General features: G+C 41.7%; 2 protein-coding genes across 7 annotated transcripts in view; one reads left to right on the top strand and one right to left on the bottom strand.

The window, feature by feature from the left end:
• The window catches only part of ENTPD5 (ectonucleoside triphosphate diphosphohydrolase 5), a 58788-nt gene extending 46826 nt beyond the window's left edge, over positions 1-11962 (top strand). For 4 of the 5 annotated variants that reach the window (XM_012656215.1, XM_012656217.1, XM_012656216.1 and 1 more), the window contains 10 exons: positions 762-837; positions 1118-1153; positions 1476-1564; positions 1874-1953; positions 2555-2616; positions 3571-3672; positions 4531-4671; positions 5386-5442; positions 6341-6456; positions 8476-8562. In XM_012656215.1, coding sequence (XP_012511669.1) covers positions 762-837; positions 1118-1153; positions 1476-1564; positions 1874-1953; positions 2555-2616; positions 3571-3672; positions 4531-4671; positions 5386-5442; positions 6341-6456; positions 8476-8562 — 846 coding nt within the window. Of the gene's footprint in view, positions 1-761; positions 838-1117; positions 1154-1475; positions 1565-1873; positions 1954-2554; positions 2617-3570; positions 3673-4530; positions 4672-5385; positions 5443-6340; positions 6457-8475 lie in introns of all 5 variants that reach the window. The other variant, XM_012656214.1, reaches the window with a different exon arrangement.
• Positions 11963-12297: 335 nt separating this feature from the next.
• On the bottom strand, positions 12298-25344 carry COQ6 (coenzyme Q6 monooxygenase). 2 transcript variants are annotated; one of them, XM_012656210.1, is made up of 12 exons: positions 25088-25344; positions 21072-21206; positions 19964-20022; positions 19537-19660; positions 16904-17034; positions 16081-16206; positions 15937-15999; positions 15626-15733; positions 13779-13981; positions 13584-13699; positions 13242-13408; positions 12298-12430 (listed from the first exon to the last, which is right to left on the bottom strand). In XM_012656210.1, exons 1-12 carry the CDS (start codon positions 25248-25250, stop codon positions 12401-12403), a joined length of 1425 nt encoding a protein of 474 aa, XP_012511664.1. In that variant the 5' UTR covers positions 25251-25344; the 3' UTR covers positions 12298-12400. The 2 variants fall into 2 exon arrangements, with proteins under 2 accessions (XP_012511664.1, XP_012511666.1); XM_012656212.1 differs by having other exon boundaries at positions 16081-16188; positions 25088-25324.
• Positions 25345-25352: the final 8 nt, after the last annotated feature.

The raw sequence follows: 25352 nt of genomic DNA, 5'->3' as shown, positions 1-25352 counted from the left end.
AGCTCAGGAGTTTGAGGTTGCTGTGAGCTAGGCTGATGCCACGGCACTCTAGCCCGGGCAATAGAGTGAGACTCTGTCTCAAAAAAAAAAAAAAAAGTCATATACAAATAAGACATAACACCCATGTCATTGGCCTGTGTTATGGAGAGTCGAGTGTTTGTGTGAGATCTTCATTCCCGTCTCCTAAAATAGGATTCCATAAGCTAGATTTGAGGTCACCTTAGACTCTGGAGGCCCCAGCCGCACACCAGAACCCAAGGAGCTGGTAGGAGAGTACCTCAGCCCTGGAGCATGAGCTCTTTCATCACGGCGGGTTCCTCTGCTCATCTAAGAAGTGGAATGGGAAAGGGTCCTCCCAGTGCCCAGGGTATGTTTAGTTAGAATTAACCAGGTGTTCTCTCTGGTACTTTTCTTGAAAACAAAACAAAACAAAACAAAAACAATCAGGTGTTTTTTTTAAAATGACAGGATCCATTTTTTTAAAATGACAGGCTTGAGCTCACAGGGTATATACAGATATATGCCCTTCCCTAAGTCCAAGTGACCTATAAGTTTAGATGGTTTGAGCTTTACTTTAAAGTACAAGGAATCCTTGTGTTTTTGTTTTTGCAAGAAACTGGTAATAGCTTGCCTAGTTTCTTAGGGCAAAGGAATGAGTTTTGCTAAAATTTTATAGTTTTATAAGCTTTATAGGACACAGTCAAAATATGGAAATCCATTTTACTGCCTTAGGGAATCCACATTTTTCCCTTTTTCTCTAGGTAAAGGAGATCTTCAGGAAGTCACCTTTCCTGGTACCAGAGGAGAGTGTTAGCATCATGGATGGATCCTATGAAGGTGGGAGAGGTGTTGTTATATGTTCCAGGGGTAGACGAGCAGTGTCAGTGAAAGATCTAACTACTAACAGAACTGGGAACAGGGATGGGCACTGAAGAGAAAGGAACTAAGTATGGAGAAACAAACAAGCTGGAGGATGGGACAGGAGGACATCGAAGGACAGGGAGAAGGGAAATGTGTGCTCTAGACATGAAATTAAGAAAGAAAAAGAACAAATATGGGGCCAGGAAAGAGAAAAAAAGTGCTCTGGAATGTCATGCTTGTCGTTCTCTCTTTTTAGGCATATTAGCTTGGGTTACTGTGAATTTTCTGACAGGTAAGTTTATCTTAAGATCTTAACTGGCTTTTACATACATGGTCAGAAGAGTAAAATTCCTTTCTTTTTTTCTGTATTTTTCTTTCTTTAAAAAAAGGAAAGGAAAGACAGGAAGTTAATGTTTACAACTGGCCTTCAAGGCCTCAGCTACAGCAAGAGTCCTTCTGAGTTGATGTTCACCTGCAGCCTTTGGGTCTGGAGAGCAGTGGAGTATTTGTGGAACACCTTCAGTGTACAACAAGAGCAGGAGAGACATTGCAGACAGATGAGTGTTGGGCTGTCCAGCATGTGGAGGATATTTAGAGCTGACTCTCATTGACAGGTCAGCTGCATGGCCACAGCCAGGAGACCGTGGGGACCCTGGACCTGGGGGGGGCCTCCACCCAAATCACGTTCCTGCCCCAGTTTGAGGTGAGTCATTTACGTGAAGGTCTGGTTAGCAATGCCCTTGGCAGGCATATCATGGTGCTACGAAAGTGGCACCCCATTTTCAGACAGCAGCTTCACCACAGGTAGGCTGAGTAGAGTGAAGTAATGACTCGGTGGACTCCCCCTTGCCCTCTCACTGTTCAGAGTTCCTTTGATTCCTCAAACCTTATGAAATTAGCAGCTTAGTCTATCTCCATCTCTGATTTTTTGGGGGAGGGACAGGGATGGTGGTGATAACATCGTCAAATAATTACAGATCCTGAATAGTGTTTTGCTTTTTCTGATTCGCAGAGAACCCTGGAACAAACGCCTAGGGGCTACCTCACTTCCTTTGAGATGTTTAACAGCACTTATAAGCTCTACACACACAGGTAAGGAGGGGACAGGGAAGAATAATATTTCACATTGTATGATTCTCCCAACTTTTCAGAGCATTCTCAAATCTGTTATCACATCTGGTCAGCCTTACAAAGTCTTTGCCAATTCCCTAACGCCTATCAACTGAAACCCAAGCCACTTACCAAAGCCCTAGGGACCTAAGAGGCTTCTTCATTCTTGGCCTCAAAGGTATGTAACTTAAGAGTCAAAAGTTTTCTCTAGGAAGAGGACACTGGGAGAAGGCTCAGCCAAAGCTCCATACCAACTCCTCTGAGCTGGCCTTGAGGTATTCAACATCCATCCGGGAATGTGATCCCATTTGGGGCTAGGAGCTAAACTAATGAGTCCTTTTCTGGGGATGGTTCCTAGTGTGGGACCCTAGGAATTGTCACTGTTTCTGACTTTTCAATCATAGCTGTGGAGAATTCTCACTGCATGGCCTTGATCCAAACTGGGCAGAAATTATTCTTGTTGACCACATGAGTTGAATAGGTCACAGAAACAGAATAAGGTTTTCATCTCTCCAGAGAGAAATGGAAACCATGTTACTTTTGAAAGAGCTAGCATGAAATGGGTCAATCCTGTATTTTACAGTTACTTGGGATTTGGATTGAAAGCTGCAAGACTAGCAACTCTGGGAGCCCTGGAGACAGAAGGTTTGTCTGGGTATCTGCCGGGTGGGTGATGGTGAGAGTGACACAAGTACTCAGCTTGCCTCTTCCTTTCCTTGGAAGTGATTCTGTGGAGAAAAGGCTCATGTTGAATTGGGAAACATATTGTATGATGGACTAATAATAGCAAATTCCTTCTCTATTTTATGAATTCAGAAGTTTTGGTATATATTATGAGCCATTTTTAGAATGAGGTCTCCCTATATAGGGGGAACAGTCTGTGGCCAGGGGGCTGAAGCATCTGCAGAAATTCAGGGCTCAAAGAGTGCATCTGGCAGGAGCTTGTTCAAGCCCTTAGCTTTACATGGGAGGTGCAGGAAGCAGGGTCTGTTGTACTTGTAAGCTGGAATAACTGAGCAACTCCGTAGATCTCTTCACAGTTGGGATCAGGCAGAACTGGGTTGAGTCTCAATGTTGCGATTTGGGACAGGTTAGTTAACCTTTCTCTGCTCTTTTCCTCACATTAAATGAGATTTTGCATTTAATGCACTTTGTACAGTGCTTGGCTGACAGTAAACTATTATCAGGATGATGACCATATTGCATTTCAGAGTTCACAAAACATCTTCATATGTATTTCCTTTAAGCCTCTCAGCAACCAGTGAGGAAGGTATTTTTTCCTGTTTTTAGGAAGGAGGGAACTTACTCTATTGTGGGTTTTGGATTTTTTTTGAGATGCAATGAAAGCCATGCACCCCTCTGACAAATGTGCACGTGCATGAAAATTTGCTTCTGGTTTTGGAAGGATTCACCAACCCCACAAAGCTTATTTAGCCTCAGTTAAGAATTCCTGTCGCAGGATGTAGTCATGGAACTAATTTCATCAGATTTTAAAGCCCAGCCCCCTTGGTGATTCCTTTCAGCCTTAGGGCTTCTTGTTTGCGTTCCCCCTTCTCTCTCACATACTTGCCTTTTACTTTCTGCCCTGGTTTCTTTCAGGGACTGATGGACACACTTTCCGAAGTGCCTGTCTACCGAGATGGTTAGAAGCAGAGTGGATCTTTGGAGGTGTGAAATACCAGTATGGTGGCAACCAAGAAGGCAAGTGATGTTTTTTCACTGGTTAAAATTATCTGTACAGTAGAAATTCTAGTAAAGTCCCATGGGAAACTTTTTCTAGAGCTCAAGAGAAGCTTATCAGGTTATAGGGACTTGTTCCAAAGAATCTGGGTATGCCTCCAAGGACTAATGGGAAGTGATGACAAATGGGGCAATTGCCATTCTACATCGTGTTCTCTTTCCTGGCCAAGTGTCATGGATCCACTAGAAACCTATTCTTAGCTGGGTCGGTGTGTGTTTGTCGTCCCAGCTACTTGGGAGGCTGAGGTGGGAGGATCCCTTGAGGCCAGGAGTTAGAGGCTGTAGTGCATGATGATTGAGACTGTGAATAGCCACAAATAAAAAAGAAAACTTTTCTTAGCCGAGGTCTAATGCAGCAGTGTGAAAACCTGTTCAGTTAATGCTTAGTTATTTAAATTATCGTAACACTTAAAATTGAGATGATAAGAAGAATGATTCATCTTAGGTATTATAAAAGGCATAGACCTTAATATCAAGGAAAAAACTTGATTGCCTAGTGAAGGAACCGGGTGAGCCCTCTACATACTTGTTTGTAAATAACATGAAATGTAATGCTCGGCAGCAGTGTGAGGTTGGCTGTAGCTGTTTTGGTGAACACAGGTTAGGCAGGGAAGCTGCCATGGAGAAACAGAGCAGCGAGGCTGCAGAAGTTTGCTCATCTTTGTTTTTAAGCCCTTCGTCCTAAGCCTCAGCCTTCTCCTTCCTGCTTTCCTTTAGCCTCCTGCTTTTCCCTCCGTGTCTCCAGCAGCTTGCCCCAGAGAGTGGCCTCTTCCCCTGTCACTGTCCTCACCTTTCCCCTGTGTACCTTTGCCCTGGCAGGGGAGATGGGCTTTGAGCCCTGCTACGCCGAAGTCCTGAGGGTGGTACAAGGAAAACTTCACCAGCCAAAAGAGGTCCAGAGAAGCTCCTTCTATGCTTTCTCTTACTATTATGATCGAGCCGTTGACACGGACATGATTGGTGAGTTCATCTCAGGTGTCAGTCCAGAGAAGAAAGTGGGCAGGGCTGTGGTGGGGAAGGTCAAGGAGAAGGAGCACTTGAAATGCTTTGTTGGGGTGATTACCCGACTCTTCTCCAGTGCTGGTTGAGTGGCACTAGTCACTTGAGTGGAAGGGTGACTATGACTTAGAATCTTTTGGAGGTAGATAACTTCAAGAACTATACATGACATCTTTTTAAAAACATCTTTATTGAGGCATTATTGGCATACAGTAAGTGTACATGTTTAAAGTGTGCAGTTTTCTAAGTTTTGTCATGTATGTACACCCATGAAACCGTAACCACATTTAAGATAATGAACATATCCATCACCCCCAAAAGTTTCTTCCTGCCCCTTTATAATAACTTCATTTCTTAATGCAAAATAATGCTTTTGTGTCACTGTGAGAGTTAAGTACATGATCTGTCATGGCCTGAGAGATATGAATTTCCTATTTATGTGTTTAATGGATCTATTTTTTTTTTCACTGTAGCTAAATATACATAAGATGAAATTGATTGTAAATAAATAAAATAGGCTGCATAGATTATATTGTATGGCTATGTCATGTTTGTTTATCCCATTCTCTAATGTTGAAATTTTCCCATTTTGCATTATTATAAACATCACTAGGATGAATTTCTTTGTTTCCTTGAAGGCTTTTGGATATCAGCTACTGTTCTGTTTCATTTCAGATTATGAAAAGGGGGGTGTTTTAAAAGTTGAAGATTTTGAAAGAAAGGCCAAAGAAGGTGAGTGTCAGGGGAAGTCCTTGAAGACAACCCTTTGAGGCTGTGGCTGCCGACTCTGGTGACTTAAAGCACCTCAGTCAGCTCAGACAGCCTGTCAGAAGGCTGGTTTCCTTTCTGGGTCTTCCAGCCTTGCTAGGAGTTAAAAGCATCAGGTGCTAGCCAGGCACAGTGGTACGCACCTGTGGTCTCAGCTACTCAGGAGGCTGAGGCAGGACGAATGCTTGAGGCCCGGAGTTTGAGGCTGCAGTGAGCTATGATTGCACCTGTGAATAGCCACTGCACTCCAGCCTGGGCAACATAACCAGACCCTGTCTCCAAAAAAATTTTTGTAAGCATTAGGTGGCATAGAATCCTGGGCAAGAATATGGGAATACAAGAGGCTTTGGGGAAATGGTGAAAACTTTGTCTTCTTTCTACATTTTTCCATTTTTTTTAAACTGAAATAGTGTTATCAGTGTTAATGAAACACTGAGCATCAAAATACATGGGAAAAAGCCACAGAGGCTTCCTTGAGAGAGTCAATCTAAAATACAAATGATCTTATCCAGTGGCCCACAGTAGAGCTAAATGGTATTGCCCTGTCTTCTGGGCCTCAGCATTAATAACAGGTGTAAGGGACTTAGAACTAAGCCTCCGCAATAGGTCATAGAAACTTAGCAAATAAACTAGGACCCATGTAAATTTGAGTAGATAAATATCACACCAGAAATGTGCAAACTCTTAAGAAGCTATGGTCTTGCAGAGGCAATCAGTGCAGTCTACTCTCTACAAGGCCCAGGAGTTAACCAAATGAAGATTTCTGCTTTGCTTATTCTACCTGTCTATATTTAGGGAAAATCCTACATGTCTCAATTAGTTGCAAACCTGAACTCCACTGTTCACTCTCTCTCACTTTCAGTGTGTGATAACTTGGAAAACTTCACCTCTGGCAGTCCTTTTCTGTGCATGGACCTAGCCTACATCACAGCCCTGTTAAAGGATGGCTTTGGCTTTGCAGACAGTACCGTCTTACAGGTAAGAGATGGAACACCAGAGTCCCTTAACAGTCTTCTTTTGTGGGGGTTGGGAGGGAGTCAAGAATTTGTTTAGTAATCAGAGTAGCTATAGGTGGAATTATGAGGTATTTCTGATTGGGCTGTGGACAAGGCACTGTGCTAGACACCATGAATGTGGGAAATTACACTGATGCAATGGTAGCCTCCGAGTACATTACTGCTTGCCTGGGCACAACCTGGCCCAGTCAAGCTATTCCAGAGGTCACAGAACAGGTCACACAACAGAAATCTTGCAGCTCAACTTAACATGCCCAAGTCACATGGTTTATTAAATCAATTTAGAACTCAGGGCAAGAAGCAAGAGTTAGTATGGTGTAGTGTTTAAAACTTTGGCTCTGGCCGGGCGTGGTGGCTCATGCCTGTAATCCTAGCACTCTGGGAGGCCGAGGCCAGCAGATCGTTTGAGCTCAGGAGTTTGAGGTTGCTGTGAGCTAGGCTGATGCCACGGCACTCTAGCCCGGGCAATAGAGTGAGACTCTGTCTCAAAAAAATAATAATAAAATAAATAAAATAAAATAAAACTTGGGCTCTGTTGTCCATCAGATCTGTGTTCAAGTTCTGACTTGCATGCTTACTAGCTCTGTGGCCTTAGATGGAGATTGACTTCCCCTTTTAGGTTCCTCATTTGAAACACAAGGATCCTTACAGTACCTATTTCATAGGGCTGTTATGAAAATTAAGATAATGCATAGAAAGCACAATGCCTGGTGCATAGTAAGTCATTAAAATTTGTATTACTATTAATGGATGGATTTCCTATCAGTTGGGGATAATTTGTGGGTAAGAGATCATCCTTAGCATCTCAATACATGCTAATTTAACAGCTGCTTCTACCTGAGCATCAACAATAACCAAGTCATTTAAGGACAATTTTCCTGCTATTTTCAGTGGGGGCAGAATGTAAATCAGGAGTGGACAGTTCCCTGTTCCAGAGATAGCTTCATTTTGGCATCTGTATCCCCAGGCTTCCAGCCAAGTCCTGAGGACACAGGAAGAGCATTTCGGTATGGGCACTTCCAATTTGACTCAGGTGTCTCAGACTGAACCTGAAGATAATCATTTTTTTCCTCAAGATAATGATTTAAATGCCATTCTCCCCAGTTTTGGGCACAGTGATTCAGTTTCATCAGGTTAACACAGAACTATCCACTGGTTTACAAACTTTTACGAACTTTTCCTTTTTGGTGGTGGTGGTGGCATCTTTATTCAACAAAAGCTTACTACAGGACGTCAATAATATGAAACTGATCAAGTCAAGCTATTCTGGTTGAGGCAGAGGTTGGAGCCTGTAACACCTTTACCTTTGACCTCTTTTTTTCCTGTGAAGCATTTCCAAAAAACCCTAGGATTCTGAAGAAAACAATTTGATAAACACTAATCCTCTTGTTATATAGTTGAGGAAATTGGATGTAAAGCTTTGCCAAAGGTCACTGAGCTAACTGAGGCACAACCTGGCCCAGAATGTCTTAAATGCCCTGGTTGGTTATTATTAGTGCTTAATAAGAGGCAGTTGCTTACACAGTATGAATTGAGAAGCTTGGTTTGTTCTTTCCTACCTCTAAATCTATTCCCAATTCTTGATCATGCCCTTTCTACCACATCTATTACCATTACAAGTTGCCTTATCATAAATGGGTGATTCAGAAAATAAAGGTGGGGATGCTGTTTAGTTTCAGGACTAAGGAAAGAGTTCAGAATCCTATCTGTCTAGAAGATCTCTCGAAGGCCTAGTGGACCACTTCCTGGGTCAGAAACACCCAGGGATCAGAATGGTGGGTGCAGAGGCAATGGGCCATGGCTGCAGGGAAATTGTTATAGCGAGTAGTAAGTGGGAAGCCTCCCAAGACTGGCTCCTCCCAGTTTTTGCCTTGGTGTGGCCATGTGGATGCTGTTTGCCAACATGATCTGCCAAGTGCCATGCTTGTTGGAGTTGAAAATTGGATGAAAATGTGAAGACTTTTTTTCTCCTCCTCAACAGCTCACAAAGAAAGTGAACAACATAGAAACAGGCTGGGCCTTGGGGGCCACCTTTCACCTGTTGCAGTCTCTGGGCATTTCCCACTGAGGACACGCACTTCCTCTGAGGCCTGCATTCACCAACAACCTTTTAAAGGGAGAAGGAGAGTCATTTTCTGAGCTAGTCTGGGGGACAACCTGGACTGAAGCCCAGCAGCTAGCTTTATCAGGAGAAAAGGGGCTTTTGTAGATGGATCTTGCCCTTGAGCCTAGAAATTTGAGTTTAATTAGTTTTACACATTTAATGTGAACTGCTGCCTAACCACTCAGCATGCACAGCTGGCACCAGAAGAGTCTAAATCTTTTGAGATTCCTTGTGTGTCAGAGAGAGCCCCGTGAACCAGAAAGTATAGCTTTGGAACTCAACCTTGGAGAGCCCAGGGACAGGTCCCTGGGAACCAAAGAAAAATCTCATTTCAACCCTTTGAGTGCCTCATACCTTAAACATTTTAGTTTTCCTCTTACATGCTAAATTAAGCTGATTTATTGCAATCCCATGACCTAGCAGTACCAGTATTTTTTTCCTCCCTATACACTGCCTACCCTTATCTGCACAAACCTCTCCCAAAAAGAGGAAAAAAAAATACCTGGTTTTGCTTTCCATGTATAATTCCAAAAAAAAAAAAAATGGTATCATATCAGAATTTGTGATCCTGTTCTGTGCTAGCTCCAATCAGCCAGTGGAGAGCCATCCTAAATGGTAATAGGATGGAGAGTAGCTCCTAACTGTGCATAGATCACAGCCTTAAGAAAGGAGGCCATCCAGTGTCTAGAGACATGTCATGGGAGGGTGTGGCTGCCTCATGTAGCCTACCTTCTGTAATCAACTTTTTATCAGTCAACTCTGGGATTAATGAACGTATCTATCTTATGTGTGTATTCAGTGCCAGTACCACCTCCTAGGCTAATGTGTTTATAGTATTTTCCATGATCCTAAACTTGTTTTCTTTGTATTTCTAAGAATAGAACTATAGCAACTATACCCTAGCTTGCGGTCTGTGGTGAAGAAGTGTCTGTGCTATCCTAGGATCTACCAATTTTGGTCATAGCCCCTTTCAGATTACCCTTTTATGCTGTCTGTTTATAGCAGTATCTTCTGCCCTGGCCTCTGATCAGTTTAGCTAATATCCTGATTTATGTGTTTAGTGCCAGGGTTTCCAACTCTCCTCCCGACAATATCCCACATTTGATTCGGTGGCTCTTTTGGTCCACATCAGTACAGTGGGCCAGCATCTCCAGAGAGAACCATGTTTAATGACTCTAAAGTTCTCTTTTTGAGTCTGAAGGCTCAGAACTTAATTATTTCCCCCCAAATTCATTATCTTGTACTTTCCCACATAGCAGTCATCTGATTCTTGTCCACCTACTCTAGTGCCCTTGGACTTGGAAGATCTTCCTGTGGTCTGGCTCCTCCTTTACCTCCAGCTTCTTTCCAGAAGAGTATCTCCCCCAAACAGCGGACTCCCTTTCATTCTGCTTTCTCACAAACAATATTAAATGCACCTGGCCCTCACACCAGTTCCTGAGGAACCTCCACTGCATCAATAAATATTTAACATCTGCTCTGTGCAAGAAACTAAGCAAATTTCTGTATCCTTATCCCCCAGATTTTGTTTTTTAATTCAGTGTGGAATTTCTTAAGACTTTTCACACTTTTATTACTAAACTCACCTTTATACCTATTGCCTTCCTCAATAAATGCTAATATAAAATGAAATAATAGAATCTTTAGAATTAGAAATAGCCCAAAAATATAATCTTATCTTCTACCCAGTGCAGAATTCCTTCAACTTTTCTAACAGGTTATCATCATTCAGCATCTGCTTAGGCATGTTTTCAGATAGCTCATTCCATTCGGGACTACACTGATGTTAAAAAAAGTTCCTCCTTAGATTGAGCTGAAATCTACCTATCTTCTCAATGGTTTTAGTTCTGCTCTGATGCTCCTTCCAGAGCCTTTCAATATTTTCAAGAAAGCCCCTCCCAAGTTCTTTATGGTCTCTTCTTTAACATGTGACAGATGTCTAGACCCCTTACCATCTTTGTCCAAAAAAGGGTGCTAGACCAGTCACAGTACATTACATGTTGTCCCATGTATAGGGACAGACTATTTTCCTCCAGTAGAAACCAAGTTGTTTCCCCAAGAGGTAAGCTGTGTTCACTGAAGACTCTTCCAGCTTGACAAGTCCAGAGACGTAAGATTCTCTGGTCTTTACCACTGCACGTTGTCTCTGAAACTTCTTATCAACAGGGTCCACTTTGTAAAGTAACACACATTATTCAGCAGGCTCTTTTGGTCATCCCAAATACCTTCAGAACTCTTGGATAAAGGCAATCTAACTCCAGAAATTTATCTAAATATATTTTGTTAATCTTGATGAGAACATCTGGAGAATTAATCAGTTTGTCCATTTTAAGAACAACAATTTGGAATGAGAATTTTTGTTTCTTTAAAAAAAATTGTCTATAATGTCCATTTTGACCCCAGTGTACCCTTTGGGCCTCTTATTAAGGGTCCTATAGATTCTAATACTGTTGGTTAGTTTCCACTCTGTAAATGTGTTAATATATTTAAAATACTTAGGGCATGGCCTGGTACATGGTGGATGTTATGTTTGTTATCATCATCATTGTCATATGAAGAACATCCTCTGGGGATCATGGAGGTCCTTGCAAGGTGTGCCTTAAAATTCTTCATCTTGCCTGATTCTGTTTGCACACTTTTGGAGAGTCTGTGTTCTCCGCACCTATTCCACTTTTCTGTTTTTTTATGAATGATGACCTTGTCCCTACAGTCTCTGCTAGTAATCACACAGCTTTTCACAGCAGCTGCCATCTTTTATTCTGGGCACATTTTTCCTGAGATTCCAGGAAGGTTGTGACATTGTCACTTTTTTACTCTAGTATCTTATAAATTTTCTCCATTTGCCTGAAAAGCTCCCCTAAAGTAACAGATTTCCCATGCCTTTAAAAATTATTCTCAAGAATAGTTTACTTGGTTCAAAAGCAGACTATTTCTTCTCATTTTATCTTCAAATCAGATGTCTGGGTAAGATGTTCTTTACAGTGAGCAAATCTAACAGACCTGCAAATCTCTTCAAGAGGCACCTCTGGTACTATGAAGTGAGCTCTTTAAAAACCCACAGCAAAATACCACTCCCTCCAGTCGGCTACCAGTCTGCCACCAAACATGAACAAATTCTGCTGCTAATCATAGTTTTTCCCTTTTGACCTGGTTCCTGAGGTCTTCAAACCTGTGCAATGAAATTATTTATTATTTTATTAAACAGACAATGGTGTCCCAGAGAGGAACCACAAATAAAGGTGAAATCTGGTGCTGTGATGAAGAATAACTCACATTAATAAAATTTGGTTTTCTTTTCAGAAAGTCCAGTGCAGCTATAACAAAGGTTAAAGCAGTTTATATTTAATTTGCATTCTGATGTTAATTTTAAAAAAGCAATTCTAACAAAAATGCACTGAGTATTTCTAATTCTTTCTTCTATCAAAAACAATTGTATAAATTTATGACGAGCATTAAAAAAAAACTGTATAAATGTTCTCTTTAGAAAGAATTGTTAACAAGTGAAAATGACTGAGACAGCACCTCAATGATTTTTGTTTTAGTAATAAAATTTTCTTTTCAACCAAATCATAATAGTCTTCCTTTAAGGTTTTTTTTCCCTTGGCTTGGCTAATACACCTTTCCTCACTGCAAATTATCACTCATTATTTGGGCTCCACAGGTCCATTAAGCAGAGAAGAAAAAGAGATGGGAATTCTCTAATGCAAGGTAAATTTATTAAATTAAATCTTGAAAATGTGTGAGATGGTCGTAGGGAAGGATGTTCTTTTTTTCATCAACATAATCTCTAGAAGAGGAGCACTCATTTGCTTGCAAAGGCCATAATCTGTTCCTGGAGAAAAATAAAACAAAGTTGAGTGACACTTTAACACTGTAAGGTATGGGCGGGCGCAGTGGCTCATGCCTATAATCCTAGCACTCTGGCAAGTAGAGGTGGGCAGATCGTTTCAGCTCAGGAGTTTGAGACCAGCCTGAGCAAGAGCAAGACGCTGTCTCTACTAAAAAACATAGAAAGAAATTAGCTGGACAACTAAAAATATATAGGAAAAATTAGCTGGGCATGGTGGCGCATGCCTGTAGTCCCAGCAACTCAGGAGGCTGAGGCAGGAGGATCGCTTGAGCCCAGGAGTTTGAGGTTGCTGTGAGTTAGGCTGACACCACAGCATTCTAGCTGGGGCAACACAGTGAGACTCTGTCTCAAAAAAAAAAAAAACTGTAAGGTGTGACAGCAGGTGAAGAAAATAAAATATCCAAAGTGATTAAAGCAAAAACTTAGACAAAGTCCCATATAGGTACTCCTCCCAAGAGTCCCTGCTTTATTTCAGCTAAAAAAAGAAAAAGTATCTTTAAATGGAAGTTTCTCAGGGAAGAAGCTAGCCAAGCAGCAAAAAGAACTTAAACATCTTTATCTTTACAAGTCTCTACTCACCATTTTTAAGCCCTCCCTATACACAAAAATTATTGCTTAGATGTGGACCTTAATACCAACAAGCCTAGCAAGTACCTTTTTGCTCATAAGCACTGGAAAAGTAGAAAGATGATAATTTCATAGCCAAGAAAATTAATCCAAAGAAATTAAGAGCTGTTTGCAAAGTCATTCCTCCATGAGCAAGAAGCTTGGAGAGCCATGAGTGACCTCTTACTTTGAGTGGAGACACTGCATTTGTGGCCTGCAAGCCCCATGTCCTGAGCAGCACAAGCGGAGTAGCGTTGGTGGAGTACAGCCTTTTTAGTAAGTCTGTAGCAGCCAGAAGAGCAGTATTGTGACGTTGTCTGTCTGTTTCATAACCTGTGAGGTGGTTCATGGAGCCTGGAGAACAGAGGAAAGGTTAAACTCCTAATCCAAAAATAAAGTCTCTTTCCCTCTCCTAACAAACCAGACACATTTTATGTGTACCCCATCTTGCTACTGTGGACTATTTTGGGGCCCTGATTTTCCCTAACTATATGACCTCTGGATACTTCTAAGGTACCTGAATCCTTACCTAAGTCTCTCCCATTGAAGGCTGCAGTACTAAGGTGATGGACCAAGCTGGAGATATCCCCAAAGCCCATGTTGACACCTTGTCCTGCAAGTGGATGGACTCTGTGGGCTGCGTCCCTAAGAATAAAGCAGAGTTCAGGTGTGACCTCTAGCAGCACAGTGAGAAGGGAGTGGCCCTGCTCTGTTATTATCTTACCCAATGAGCGCCACCCGAGGCCGGACGTACTCAGCAGCATGTCCCAACCCAAGAGGAAACAGTACTCGGCTTTTGGCCTCCACGCTGGCTACGCTTGGAGGTAGCTGGCGAGCTGAGACCTTAGTGGGCTTCAGAAGGGAGATAGCATATTGCAACATGGTGCCAGCTGAGTCGATGAAGTCTGTGTGATTAGCATCATTCCACTGAGCAGCATCAGCCATAAGACAAGGTGAAATTTGATCAGTGACTAGCAGGGAATTAAAAATTCAACCCTTTTGTAACCAAAGCTAACAGTAATGCTACCTAACTCGCCTAAACTGATCAAGACTACAAGTAACAAGCCCCTCAAACAAATGCAAATCTCATCTTCCCATGACTCCCACAGGTTTTAGGATCAAGCCAAACTACTCATAAGCAGGCCCCTGCCTACCTCGCCGACCTCCAAGCTTCACTTTTCACTAGTCCCTGTGATCAGTAACCATGTGCCAGCCACAGCATAGCTTATCATACAATATCCTCTTGCCTCTAGGACTCCCCTCTACTTAGAACATCCTCCCACCTCTATTTCACCAGGATAACACCTCAGGGCATGCAGAAGATGGCACCTCTTTGTAACCCTCCCACCCTTCTCAGTGTGTGTTTTCCTCCTGTATGCCCCACAGCATCCTATGCATACTTCTATCACTGTACTGAGATTGTCATTTGTGTGTCTTTCTCCCTCACTTGACTATGAGCTTCCTGAAAGCAGGGACTGTCTCATTTGTCTCAGAATCTCCAGAGCCTGCCATGGAGGAGGCACTTGTAATTGTTGTTGAATGAATGTTACAAAGGTCCTAGACCTGTGCCAGGAATATATACTAAATGACCCAGAGGGGTAGCATTCACCATTTACCCTGGAATCCACTTCAGTATATTCAGTTCCTTTTGTTCTTGTTGCTACTACAGAGCATGGATTTCCATCTTCAGTGTGAGGTCATTAGTGAGGTAGGAGGGTTCGGTGGTTAAAAGCACAGGCTCTGAAGGCCAGCTTGATTTCAGAAGCCAGCTTTGCCACTAGCTCTATGACCTTACGCAAGTTCCTCATCTCTGTCTTATAATGAAGATAACAACAGTACCTACCTCAAAAATTTACTGAATTAAATGAATAAATACATGTAAAACTCTAACCTATACCTGGCACATAGTAAGCACTCAATAAATGTTATCAGTTATTAATGAATTTAGTGAATTTAGATAAATGTGGCATTAGGCTCCAAAAATACTGGTGCCCATATGATCTAAAGGCTGTGAATAATTATTACCAATTGTTGAGCACCTTCAATGGACTAGGTAATATGTTCCATGTATTTTACATAAATTCTCTCATTTTTAAAGTCTTTTATTCAATCCTGAGAAGTTGGTAATACTATTTCCATTTTTTAGGAAATTAACAGGTAAAACCAGTACTGAGCCCATGTCTGTCTACAAAGCTCCCTCGTAAGCTCTGTGCTGCAATGTGCTCATCCCCTCCCTGGAACATTTCCAATGAATCAGGTTCAAAGGTTCAGATAGTTGGGATCTATTATCAAAGTATTATCCAAATTATGAAAGTATGATACTTTCAGAAAAGGCCAATGCTAACCACAACCCAGGCAGTGGTTTCAGTCAGCATAACAGCAGCCCTCAAAACACACACATTATTATTTCTATTGTTATGCATGTCCCTGTATGCTCTCCTCCACACAATCCATATCAAGCATTATAGCTAAAAAGGGGCAGGTGACTGGTTGGTCCTTTTTCCTTACTCAAAACCACCTTTCTGTATCTACCTCTGCAACACATCATCAGCTGGATAAGTTGATACTTACAAAGGCAGAGTTAATGGCATCTACAAATTTTTCCTCATCCATGCTAACCAGTTCTGCTGCATGTTCATGGGATGTGGACCAAACCAAGGAACTCAAGGTGTCTGAGAGCTGTGCCAAAAGAAGAACATTGATACCAAGGGCTAAAACTCTTCTTTACTTGGGAGCTCTCAAGCATAAAAAGGAAGACAAGAAGAGGAAACAAAGCTAGCCTGGACATACTCCCTTGAAACTAGAAAAAGGCTGAGAGAAAGTGAAGTCCTAAAAGAGGAAGGCTGGGTGCACTTGAGCAGACCAGCCAGAGGACCTCTTACCGGAAGCAGAGCAATAGGCCCCGAGGGAAGAAATCTCTGCCAAGCTACATTGTTTTCCGTGGCCTGCAATAAAGAGGAGAAGTTTTTGTGAGAAGTACTCAGTGCTTAGGAGTGGAGTCACCGGACGACAGCGCAGGACCTTACCTCTGATAAATGCAGTGTAGCCACAACAGCAGACTGGTCATAGTTCCAGCTAACATTCTGGATCCCAGCAGCCTGCCGTACTCCTGAGTTGTGACCATCTGCACCAATCTGCATGGAGACAAGAGCCTGCTAACTCTTAAAACTTCTTCGTAAATCAAACTGCTTCAGGAGTTTTTCTCTGCCCCTCCTAAAGTTATCTCTAGTCCTAACTGTTGGTAAGCCCATCTGTAGCAGGAAACTTTTTATCAGACCTGTCTCACACATAGCCCCTAGAAGTGTAGCCCTATAGTATGTCACCTCAGTGTCAGCCAACAGAGCCAAAGCTGGACATCTGACCCAAGAGGTGCCAGCCATAGGTTAAACTCAGCCAGAGTCTCTTGATGTTTGAAATAGGGAGTAAAGGAAGTTTCAATAAAGGGCAGGCACTAGAGCTGAACAGTCCTGATGTAAGGTTAGAAATGGCTGCCGTGTAAAGGGGGAAGGTGGTGAGCAGAAAGAGAGACAGGAAGAAAAATGAGAGATGCCAGGAGATGAACGAGAGGGAAGGAACAGCCTCAATTCCTGACACTTTGGTTTCTGTCCCTGTGAAGTCCGGGTACCTTCTATTTCATGATCAAAGATGGCCCATGAGATTGCTTCCTATACAAGATTTACAACAAGACCATCTTAACTTGAGTTGGCTTGAATGGGTACTTGTCCTTATAACCAAAAGCTTTGCCTAAAATTAATTTAAACTATAGCTTAGATCTAGAACTGGAGGCCCTAGAATCTAGGATAAGGTGTAGATATGCAAGACCCCTGGCAAATAAGAATCTTCAACTACCAACAATTTGGTCTGGAGTGTGCTGCCATCACCTAGGGTAATATGAACCCAAGGGCTGGAGTCTTTCATAGTAAATGGACAAGGCCAGGTATAGCCAACAGCTCTGCTCCTGTAGAGAACTGTCACTCGGTCTGGGAGGTCAAAAGAAAAAGAAAAAAAAAAAACAACATTAGAAAGGCAGGCCACACAAGCTGAGGAAAAAGCCATAACTAAACCTAAAGCAAGGTCTCAGGACAGCAGTGTCTTGTCATTTATTACCAAACAAGATCTAAAAAATAAGTAACCAGTGCTATGGTCTGAGAGCTGATAAATGACAGAAGCCACAGGGATGACTCAATGTCAACAACAACAAAAAGGTACTAAATCTCAGTGTATTTTCAGCCTTTTTTCAGCACTCTTCTTCCCGTCCTCATGGGAGCATGAGCTCCTCCATTTTCACTCTACACCTAAATGAGCCCATGTGTGCTTTCAGAGTGGACAGGATAGGAACACCACAGGCTGAAATAAACTCTATGTTGTATGAGATTTTTCTTTCCACTAGAAATCATTTTATTTTTCTGTTCATAAAAACAATATACTCTCTCTAAAAACATCAAGTTGTATACATTAAGTATCTACAGCTTTTTGCATGTCAATCATACCTCAATAAAGCAGTTTAAGAATAAGCTCACTGTAAAAGTCTGTACACAGAAAAGTTAAAGGGAAAAAATACCACCCTTAATCATACCACTCAGAGACAATTAGTTAGAGCTTTCATGTATAGTTTGCCAGACGATTTCCTGTGCATCTATATGCACACACACACACAAGTGGGATCGTATGACATACTTTTTCACCAATATATTATGGGATATCTAAGTTACTAAATATTAGGTTTTTTTTTTTTTTTTTTTTTTTTGAGACAGGGTCTTGCTCTGTACCCAGGCTAGAGTGCAGTGGTGTCATCATAGCTCACTGCAACCTCAAACTCCTGGGCTCAAATGATCCTCCTGCTTCAGCCTCCCAAGTAGGTGGGACTACAGGTGTATGTCACCATGCCTGGCTAATTTTTCTATTTTTATAGAGACAGGGTCTCACTCTTGCTCAGGCAAAAGTCAAGCAATCCTCCTGCCTCAGCTTCCCAAAGTGCTAGGATGAGCCACCTCACCTGGCCAGATCTAGATTATCTTTAAAGGCTGCATGGTAGTTTCATTACATGAATGAACTACTATCCCATATCAAAAAGCATTTAAGCGGGTCTGAGTGCAGTGGTGTTTACAACTAATTGATCACAACCAGTTATAGATTCTGTTTTTCCTTCTTCACTCCCCCTGCTTCACTTGACTAGCCTTAAAAAAAAAAAAAAAAAGCATTTAAGTTGCTTCCAGTTTTTCTCTTTCTAGAACCCTGAGATATCTGCAGATCATATATCTGATAAATGTATGTCCAGAATGTATAAAGAACTATAACTCAAAAATAAGACAATCCAATTTAAAAATGGACAAAAGATGTTGAACAGACATTTCACCAAAGAAAATATACAATGGCCAATAAGGACATGGAAAGATGCTCAGCATAGGCAGTAATTAGGAAAATGCAATCAAAACTACCATGAGGTAACACTTCACACTCACTAGGATGCCTATAATTTTTTTAAAAAAGGAAAATAAGGGCTGGGTGCAGTGGCTCACACCTGTGATCCCAACAGTTTGGGAGGCTGAGGTGGGAGGATCACTTGAGGCCAGAAGTTTGAGACCAGCCTGGGTGACATAGTGAGTCCCCATCTCTACAAAAAATAAGAAAAGTTAGCCAGGTGTGGTAGCAAGTGCCTGTCATCCCAGTTACTCAGGAGACTAAGGCAGGAGGATCCTTTGAGCCCAGGAGTTCGAGGCTATAGTGAGCTATGATTCTACTACTGCACTCCAGCCTGGGGTACAGAGCAAGACCCTGTACTTAAAAAAACAAAATGAAAAATAAGGGTTGGTGAGGATGTGGAGAAATTGGAGCCCTTATATACTAATGGGAAAGTGAAATGGTATATAGCCTCTTTAGAAATGAAAACATATGTCCATACAAAAACTAGTACATGAATATTCACAAGCGCCAAAAAGTGGAAACCCAAACGTCCATTAGCTAATGACTGGATAAACAAAATGTAGTATATCCACACAATGGAACACTATTCGACAATAAAAGGAAATAAAGTACTGATACGTGCTGTAACACGGATGGATCTCAGAATGCTCAGTGAAGTCAGACACAAATGAATACATAGTATATAATTCCATTTATATAAATTGTACAGAATAGGCAAATCTAGAAAGCAGATCAGTAGTTGCCAGAGGCTGGGTGTGAGAATAGAGAATGACTATAAATGGGTTTCCTTTTGAGGTAATGTTCTAAAATGATATTGTAATGGTTGTACAACTCTGTAAGTGCAATAAAAACCACTGAATTGTATACTTAAAATGGGTGAATTTTATGGTGTATATATATTGTACCTGAATAAAGCTGTTAAAAAAAAATAACCCTGAGATAACCACAATAGGATTTCTTTACGGTGGACATTCAGTATCTATAAAAGGGATCCTTTTTCCCAGTAAGTCCTAAGGCAGTTTGCTCCCCAGAGAGTGGATGGAAGATGGAAGCCTCACCAGACACAGCCTCCAGCTGCTTAGTGAGAGCATGCATGATGACATCGTTCTCTACTATGTAGCCCATGTCATCTAAATTATCCTTATCAAACATTATCAAGGCCTCTGAGCAGGCATCCCACACCTAGAAATACAAAAGGAAAGTATCCATTAAAACCAAGGAAAGGAAACATCAGTCCAATCAGAAACTGAATATTGTTTTCCTAAGTGACAGAAGCAGAAAACCACAATTTATCAGTCTCTATGGCAGGAGATATAAAGTGAGAAGAAGATTTTCCCAGGAACACTTTCCCTACTTCCCTGAACTGAATGTGAACTTTGTCTAATTCCTCTCACATTTATAGAAAACCTGGAGAATGTGGACTCCAGTATCTTAACACAAGACAGACCAAGACATCACAACAAAAATGAAAAGATAAAGAGGCACCTGCATTCGCCGAAAGGCTCTGTATCTCATGTTGCAGATATGGTCCCAGGCACCAAAACCTACAAAAGAAAGCATCTATAGACTAGAGTCACCTCACAGGCTCCGGGCTCCCCTTTGTCTCTCCATCCTGTTAAGAGGTTGTTTTCAGTATTCTACAGTTATAGAAAAAATACTCTCCACTTCTATCCTGTTTGATGCTAGCAGCTAAGCTACTCTGTTCCCCAGTTACAGATTGTACAACATGAAAAAAGCCCCAGCTTCCACGATCAAAAGGTCAAAATGTCCCCACATTAAAATAGGGGAAATAAAAAAGGAAAACTCAATCCATATTGTTTTTTTCCTTCATCATCCTACTGGAGTTATAAAGCCCCTAGATAAAAAGTGTTTTTAAATTCTTCATGGCACTGAACAGATTCATTCATTGAGGAAATATTTACTGAGTACCTACCATGTACCAGGTACAATTCTAGATACTGAGCATAAAGTGGAAACCAAACAAAGTCCCTGCCCTGTGCAGCTGACATTCTAGTTGGAGAGATGGACAATAAAAAACAAACACATAAGGTCAGGTAGTAGTATAGTATTATGGAAAAAAAAAATAGGGCAGTATAAGGGGTTAGAGAGTGAAGGCAGAGCTTAATTTGAGACAGGATGGTCTGAGAGAGTAACATCTGGCAGAGACCTAATGACAATTTCTTAACTGGTTCCATGTGCACACATTCATCTACACCCCAAAAGCATTTCATGTGCTAGGTCCCCAGCTTGCTAGGGGGGTGACTATGGGAATGAAGAGGGTGCTAGTAAAAGTAAATGTTCACAATTCGTTCACGTGGTTTCAGTTCTGCCAATTCATAATGCCCCAACATCCCAAATGAAGTCCACGTGATGGACCCACACATCTCAAGGATGTCTTCCCCAGACTGGGAGTCTATCAATACATTAACAATTTCAGGGGTCCCCATCTTCAACTGTGCACTAGACTACCAAACTCTCCACCCACCTCAGTGAGCTCGCTCCTTGCCAGGTGCTCTGGTGACTCCGCCTATGGGACTTACTGGAAAGCTTAGAGGCAAAGGAGATTGGATCTATGAAAGGATCTTCTACTCACTACTGAGAAGCGTTGCAGAGCCAGGGGAAATGGAGCTGACTCTGTTGCTGTAAGTTTCTGACAATTTCTCCAATACTTTCTTTGGACCTGCTTCTAGCAATAGGATTTTCTTATCACAAAAGTGAATATCATGTCCTAAAAAAGAAAAAAAGCAATATTTTGTATCATTTTAGAATCTATTTCCCATTTCCAAGAGAAACAACAGATTAATTAATTTCTTAGCCCTCAGAATACAAATTTCTTGGAAGGTACATAAACGTTACCCATGCAGAGTTGTAAGCAATGACATACACCACCACTCCAGCCGTGAGAACCACCCTACCCACAATTGGAAGGCTTCTCCAGACAGACAAAGTCCACCATGTGCTATGTGCAAAGAAGCAAATAATGGCAAAACCCATAACTAGCAAATAGAATGCCCTAGAAAGGAAGAATGAAGTAAAAAAGACTGTAGTATTTAAACACCAATTATTTCCAATCTTCTGAGTATTAAGTCACTAAAAATGATAACTCCTATTCAACAGAAAAATGGAATAAATAAGCCAAATTCATTGCAGTCTCAAAATTAAATAAAGAATGAGAGTTTATAAAAGAAAAGGGGGCCAAAAATATATCAAATGTGCTACAAATATGATCCTGAAACATCTATAGAGACAAGGAACTTGGTTACTGGGTGACTAACTTTGCAGCAGATAGAGTCCCTCCACAGTGTCTCAGAGAAGGTACAGGGAAAATATAAGGAAGGAGGGTATGAGCTGCTGCTGCCAAGAAAATAGAAAAACAATGTGATGTGATTACCAGAGAGATGAAACACTGGGGGTTTTATTTAGTAATGATGAAAAGAAACCCCACAAACCTTTATCCCCCTTTTAAAATATTTAGAATTTAAATGAGAAGAGAGGCACTGTTGCAACATAAAAAGCAGAAGGTGTGAAAATCAGTCAGCTGCAGTAAGCAGGCAGTGAGTGGCTACTAGGTCTGCAGCACCACAGCAGTTTTTGCTATGGAGGAGGGGCAGGGGGATATGCTCTGCAGAGGGGGCTGTTTTCTAGTCCCACGTACCTCTGCCCTTGATCTAAGGGCAGCTGCTTCCCGCTACGATCCTACCCACTCAAGCTTCCCCTCTGCAGGCATGGTCTTTCCACCAGGCCTGCACACCTCCTCCCCAAGATAGATCAGTTGCTTGTTCTGTAAGGGAGTTTTCATTTCATTCTTCCTTCTACTAGTTATTTACAAATCTTTTCCTTTGCTACATTCTAAATCCCTTGGGGCCAGGACCATTTTTTTTCCCTTTCGGTTAATATCTCCTGGTGCAAATGCTGTATCTTCTCAATCCACAAAGTAGATGTTCAAAGTCTGTCAGGTGAGAAAGGGAAACTAACAGGAAAAGAACTAGATTTCCAAACACATTATAAAGTATAGCCAGGTTCAATATTTTATTTTTTAGCTATTTAATGTAATATTTTAGCAAATTCACTTGGAGAAAAAATGATAGAGAATTTACAAATAATGTGAGAGGGAAATATATATTAATAGATGTTTCAAGCCTGAAACATAAAACTAATGTGAGTCTGAAGCAGAAAAAAATCAAGTAAGATATAAGTTGACTTAATGGAGAAATATTAAAAGCACACTGGAAATTTTTCACTTTAAAAGCAACTGTCTAAAATAAGTGCATATTGAAATAAAAAGTGATCGGCATGTATACTACTGACAAAGAATATGCTTTTTTTTTGAGGGTATTGGTCTGTTGCCCAGGGTGTAATGCAGTGGTGTGATCACTGCAGCCTCCAATTCAGGGTTGGGCTCAGGCCCTCCTCCTACCTCAGCCTCCCTAGTAGCTGGAACTACAGGCACAAGCCACCATCCCTGGATACTATTTTAATTTTTTCTTTTTTTAGAGATGGGGTCTCACTATGTTGCCCAGGCTGGTCTCAAACTCCAGGCCTCAAGCAACCCTCCCACTTCAGCCTTCCAAAGTGCTGAGAATACAAGCATGAGTCACTGCACCTGGCCTTAGTGCTCAATAATTGATACTATGTTTTTATAATTGCTCTGATACTCCAGCCCATTAGCTCATACAAAACATTGCTCCTCACCAGTTCTCTAGAAGAGGAGCCACTCCAGGGAAGATGCAGTTGTCATGCCATGATTCCGAAGTCAAAAAAGACTCACACTATTAGTGACCTTTAATTTCTAAGGGCAGAAAACTCAAATCCAGTTTCTGAAAGCCACTGTTAAAAGGAACAGATCTGGAGTTTGGTGGCCTGATTTTGAATTCTGACTTTGCTATTGCCTCACTGTGAGACTTTGCTCCTTACTTAATCTTGTTAGACATGCTTCCTCCCATAAAATATGAACATAAGTAGTACCTACCTCACAGGGTAGTGGAGCAGCTTAAATTATACAGGTAAAGACAAGGTCCTTACCTCACAGGATACACAAAATTCAACTCAAAGTAGACCACAGATTTCTGTAGGAACTAAATCGATAAAACTAGGAAAAAACGTGGGAGTAAATCTTTGTGACTTTGGAGTAGGCAATGATTTCTTAGCTATGTCACCAAAAGCACAAGTAATAAAAGATTGATAAATTGGACTGCATCAAAATTTTAAATCTTTATGCTTCCAAGAACACTTATCAAGAAACCAAAAGAATGTTCTTTCCTGTATGGGCCTTTCCCGCCACTGTATTTTGTTCGCGGAGAGGGGCTCCTCAGGGCCCCCCCCTCTTTTTCCAGGACAGCAGGGGGTGGACCTCATCAATAAATGTAACTTGGTTTTGGTTTTTGGTAAAAAAAAAAAAAAAAAAAAGAAAGTAAAAGAACCATAAATTGAGTAAAAAGGCAACCCAAAGAATGGGAGAAAATATTTGCAAATCACACATCTGATAAGGGACTTGTATCCAGAATATATAAAAGAACTCTTTCAACTCAATAGTAAAAAGACAAACTGCCCAGTTTAAAACTGGGCAAAGTGTCTAACAGGCATTTCTCCAAAGAAGATAAACTACTAAGCATATGAAAAGGTATGCAGCATCATTAGTCATTAGGGAAATACAAATCAAAATCATGAGTTCCCACTTAATACTCACGAGGATGGCTATAAACAAAAAGACAATTAACAGGTGTGGTGCAGGATCTGGGGAAACTAGACCCCTCATATATTGTCGGTGAGAATGTAAAATGGTTTTTCAAAAGTAGCCACTTTAAAGAAACAGTTTGGCAATTCTTCAAAACATTAAACAGTTACCATCCTACTGGTAGGAAAAGATCCAAGATAACCAAAAATTTACGTCCACACAAAAATTTGTACACAAAATTGTTCATAGTAGCATTTAGGTTCATAGTAGCATTCCTAATAGGCCAAAAGTGGAAACAACCAAAATGTCCATCGACTGATAAATGAATAAACAAAATGTGGTATATACATACAGTGGAATATTCAGCCATCAAAAGGAATGAAGCACTGACACACACTACAACACAGATGAACCCTGAAAACATTAAGTAGATTCTATTTATATAGAACCGTCCAAAAAAGGCAACTCTATAGAGACAGAAAGTAGGCAAGCGGTTTCCTAGGGTTGAGGAGAAGTAGAGAAATGAGGAATGACTGTTAATGGGTTCAGAGTTTCTTTTTAGGGTGTGGAAAATATTCTAAAATTTATTGTAGTGATAGCTGCACGACTCTGAATTTCCTAAAAAACCATTAAACCGTACACTTTAGATGAGTAAACACTATGGCATGTAAATTATATTTCAGTAAAGCTGTTTAACCCCGGGCGAGCCTGTTTCCCCCACGCGTAGGATTGACTCACAAGGCCCCTCCCACTTTTGACCCTGCTGGATCCTGAAGGACCAAACGCGCGCCCTGGGGTTCCTCTAGGAGGGCAGGGCATAGACCACGAGGTCCGCGAAACTCAGTCTTTGGGCAAACAGTGCAAGAGCTCCTACGGCTCTCATCGCTCCTTCACAGCCCAGTTCCCTGCCACTACTGGTCTGGAGATGAGCTTACCCAAGGCACAGGCCATGGCAGCGCCCACCAGGCCTCCACCCGACACCACCACATCGTACACGGTATCTGCTGAGGCGCCGGACCACCTCCGGCAGGACACCAGCGGGCCTCTATAGACTGCGGGCGCTAAGCCCCACCGGCTCACGGCAAGCCGCGCAGCCATGGTGTCGGCCGGCCCCGCTGAACTCGGAGCCCCGCTAGGCCCGCCCTGGGTAATGCTTCCGGCGCAGAGCCCTCCAATTCTGTGCCGCTTCGGCCGCAACCT

Source organism: Propithecus coquereli, unplaced genomic scaffold, assembly GCF_000956105.1.
Source record: "Propithecus coquereli isolate 6110/MARCELLA unplaced genomic scaffold, Pcoq_1.0 Scaffold5, whole genome shotgun sequence".
NCBI classification, from domain to species: Eukaryota; Metazoa; Chordata; class Mammalia; order Primates; family Indriidae; genus Propithecus; species Propithecus coquereli.
The sequence above is the reverse complement of the archived record's forward strand: the minus strand, read 5'-3'. Positions and strand labels throughout refer to the sequence as shown.

Excerpts from the sequence above, each read along its gene's own strand:
- COQ6 (XM_012656210.1), bottom strand. The coding sequence starts at position 25,250 with ATGGCTGCGCGGCTTGCCGTGAGCCGGTGGGGCTTAGCGCCCGCAGTC. Across the intron at positions 21,207-25,087 it reads TGCCATGGCCTGTGCCTTGG|GACATGATATTCACTTTTGT; the intron begins GTAAGCTCATCT and ends TTTCTTTTTTAG. Across the intron at positions 12,431-13,241 it reads ATGCAGTGTCTCCACTCAAA|GAACAGATTATGGCCTTTGC; the intron begins GTAAGAGGTCAC and ends ATTTTTCTCCAG.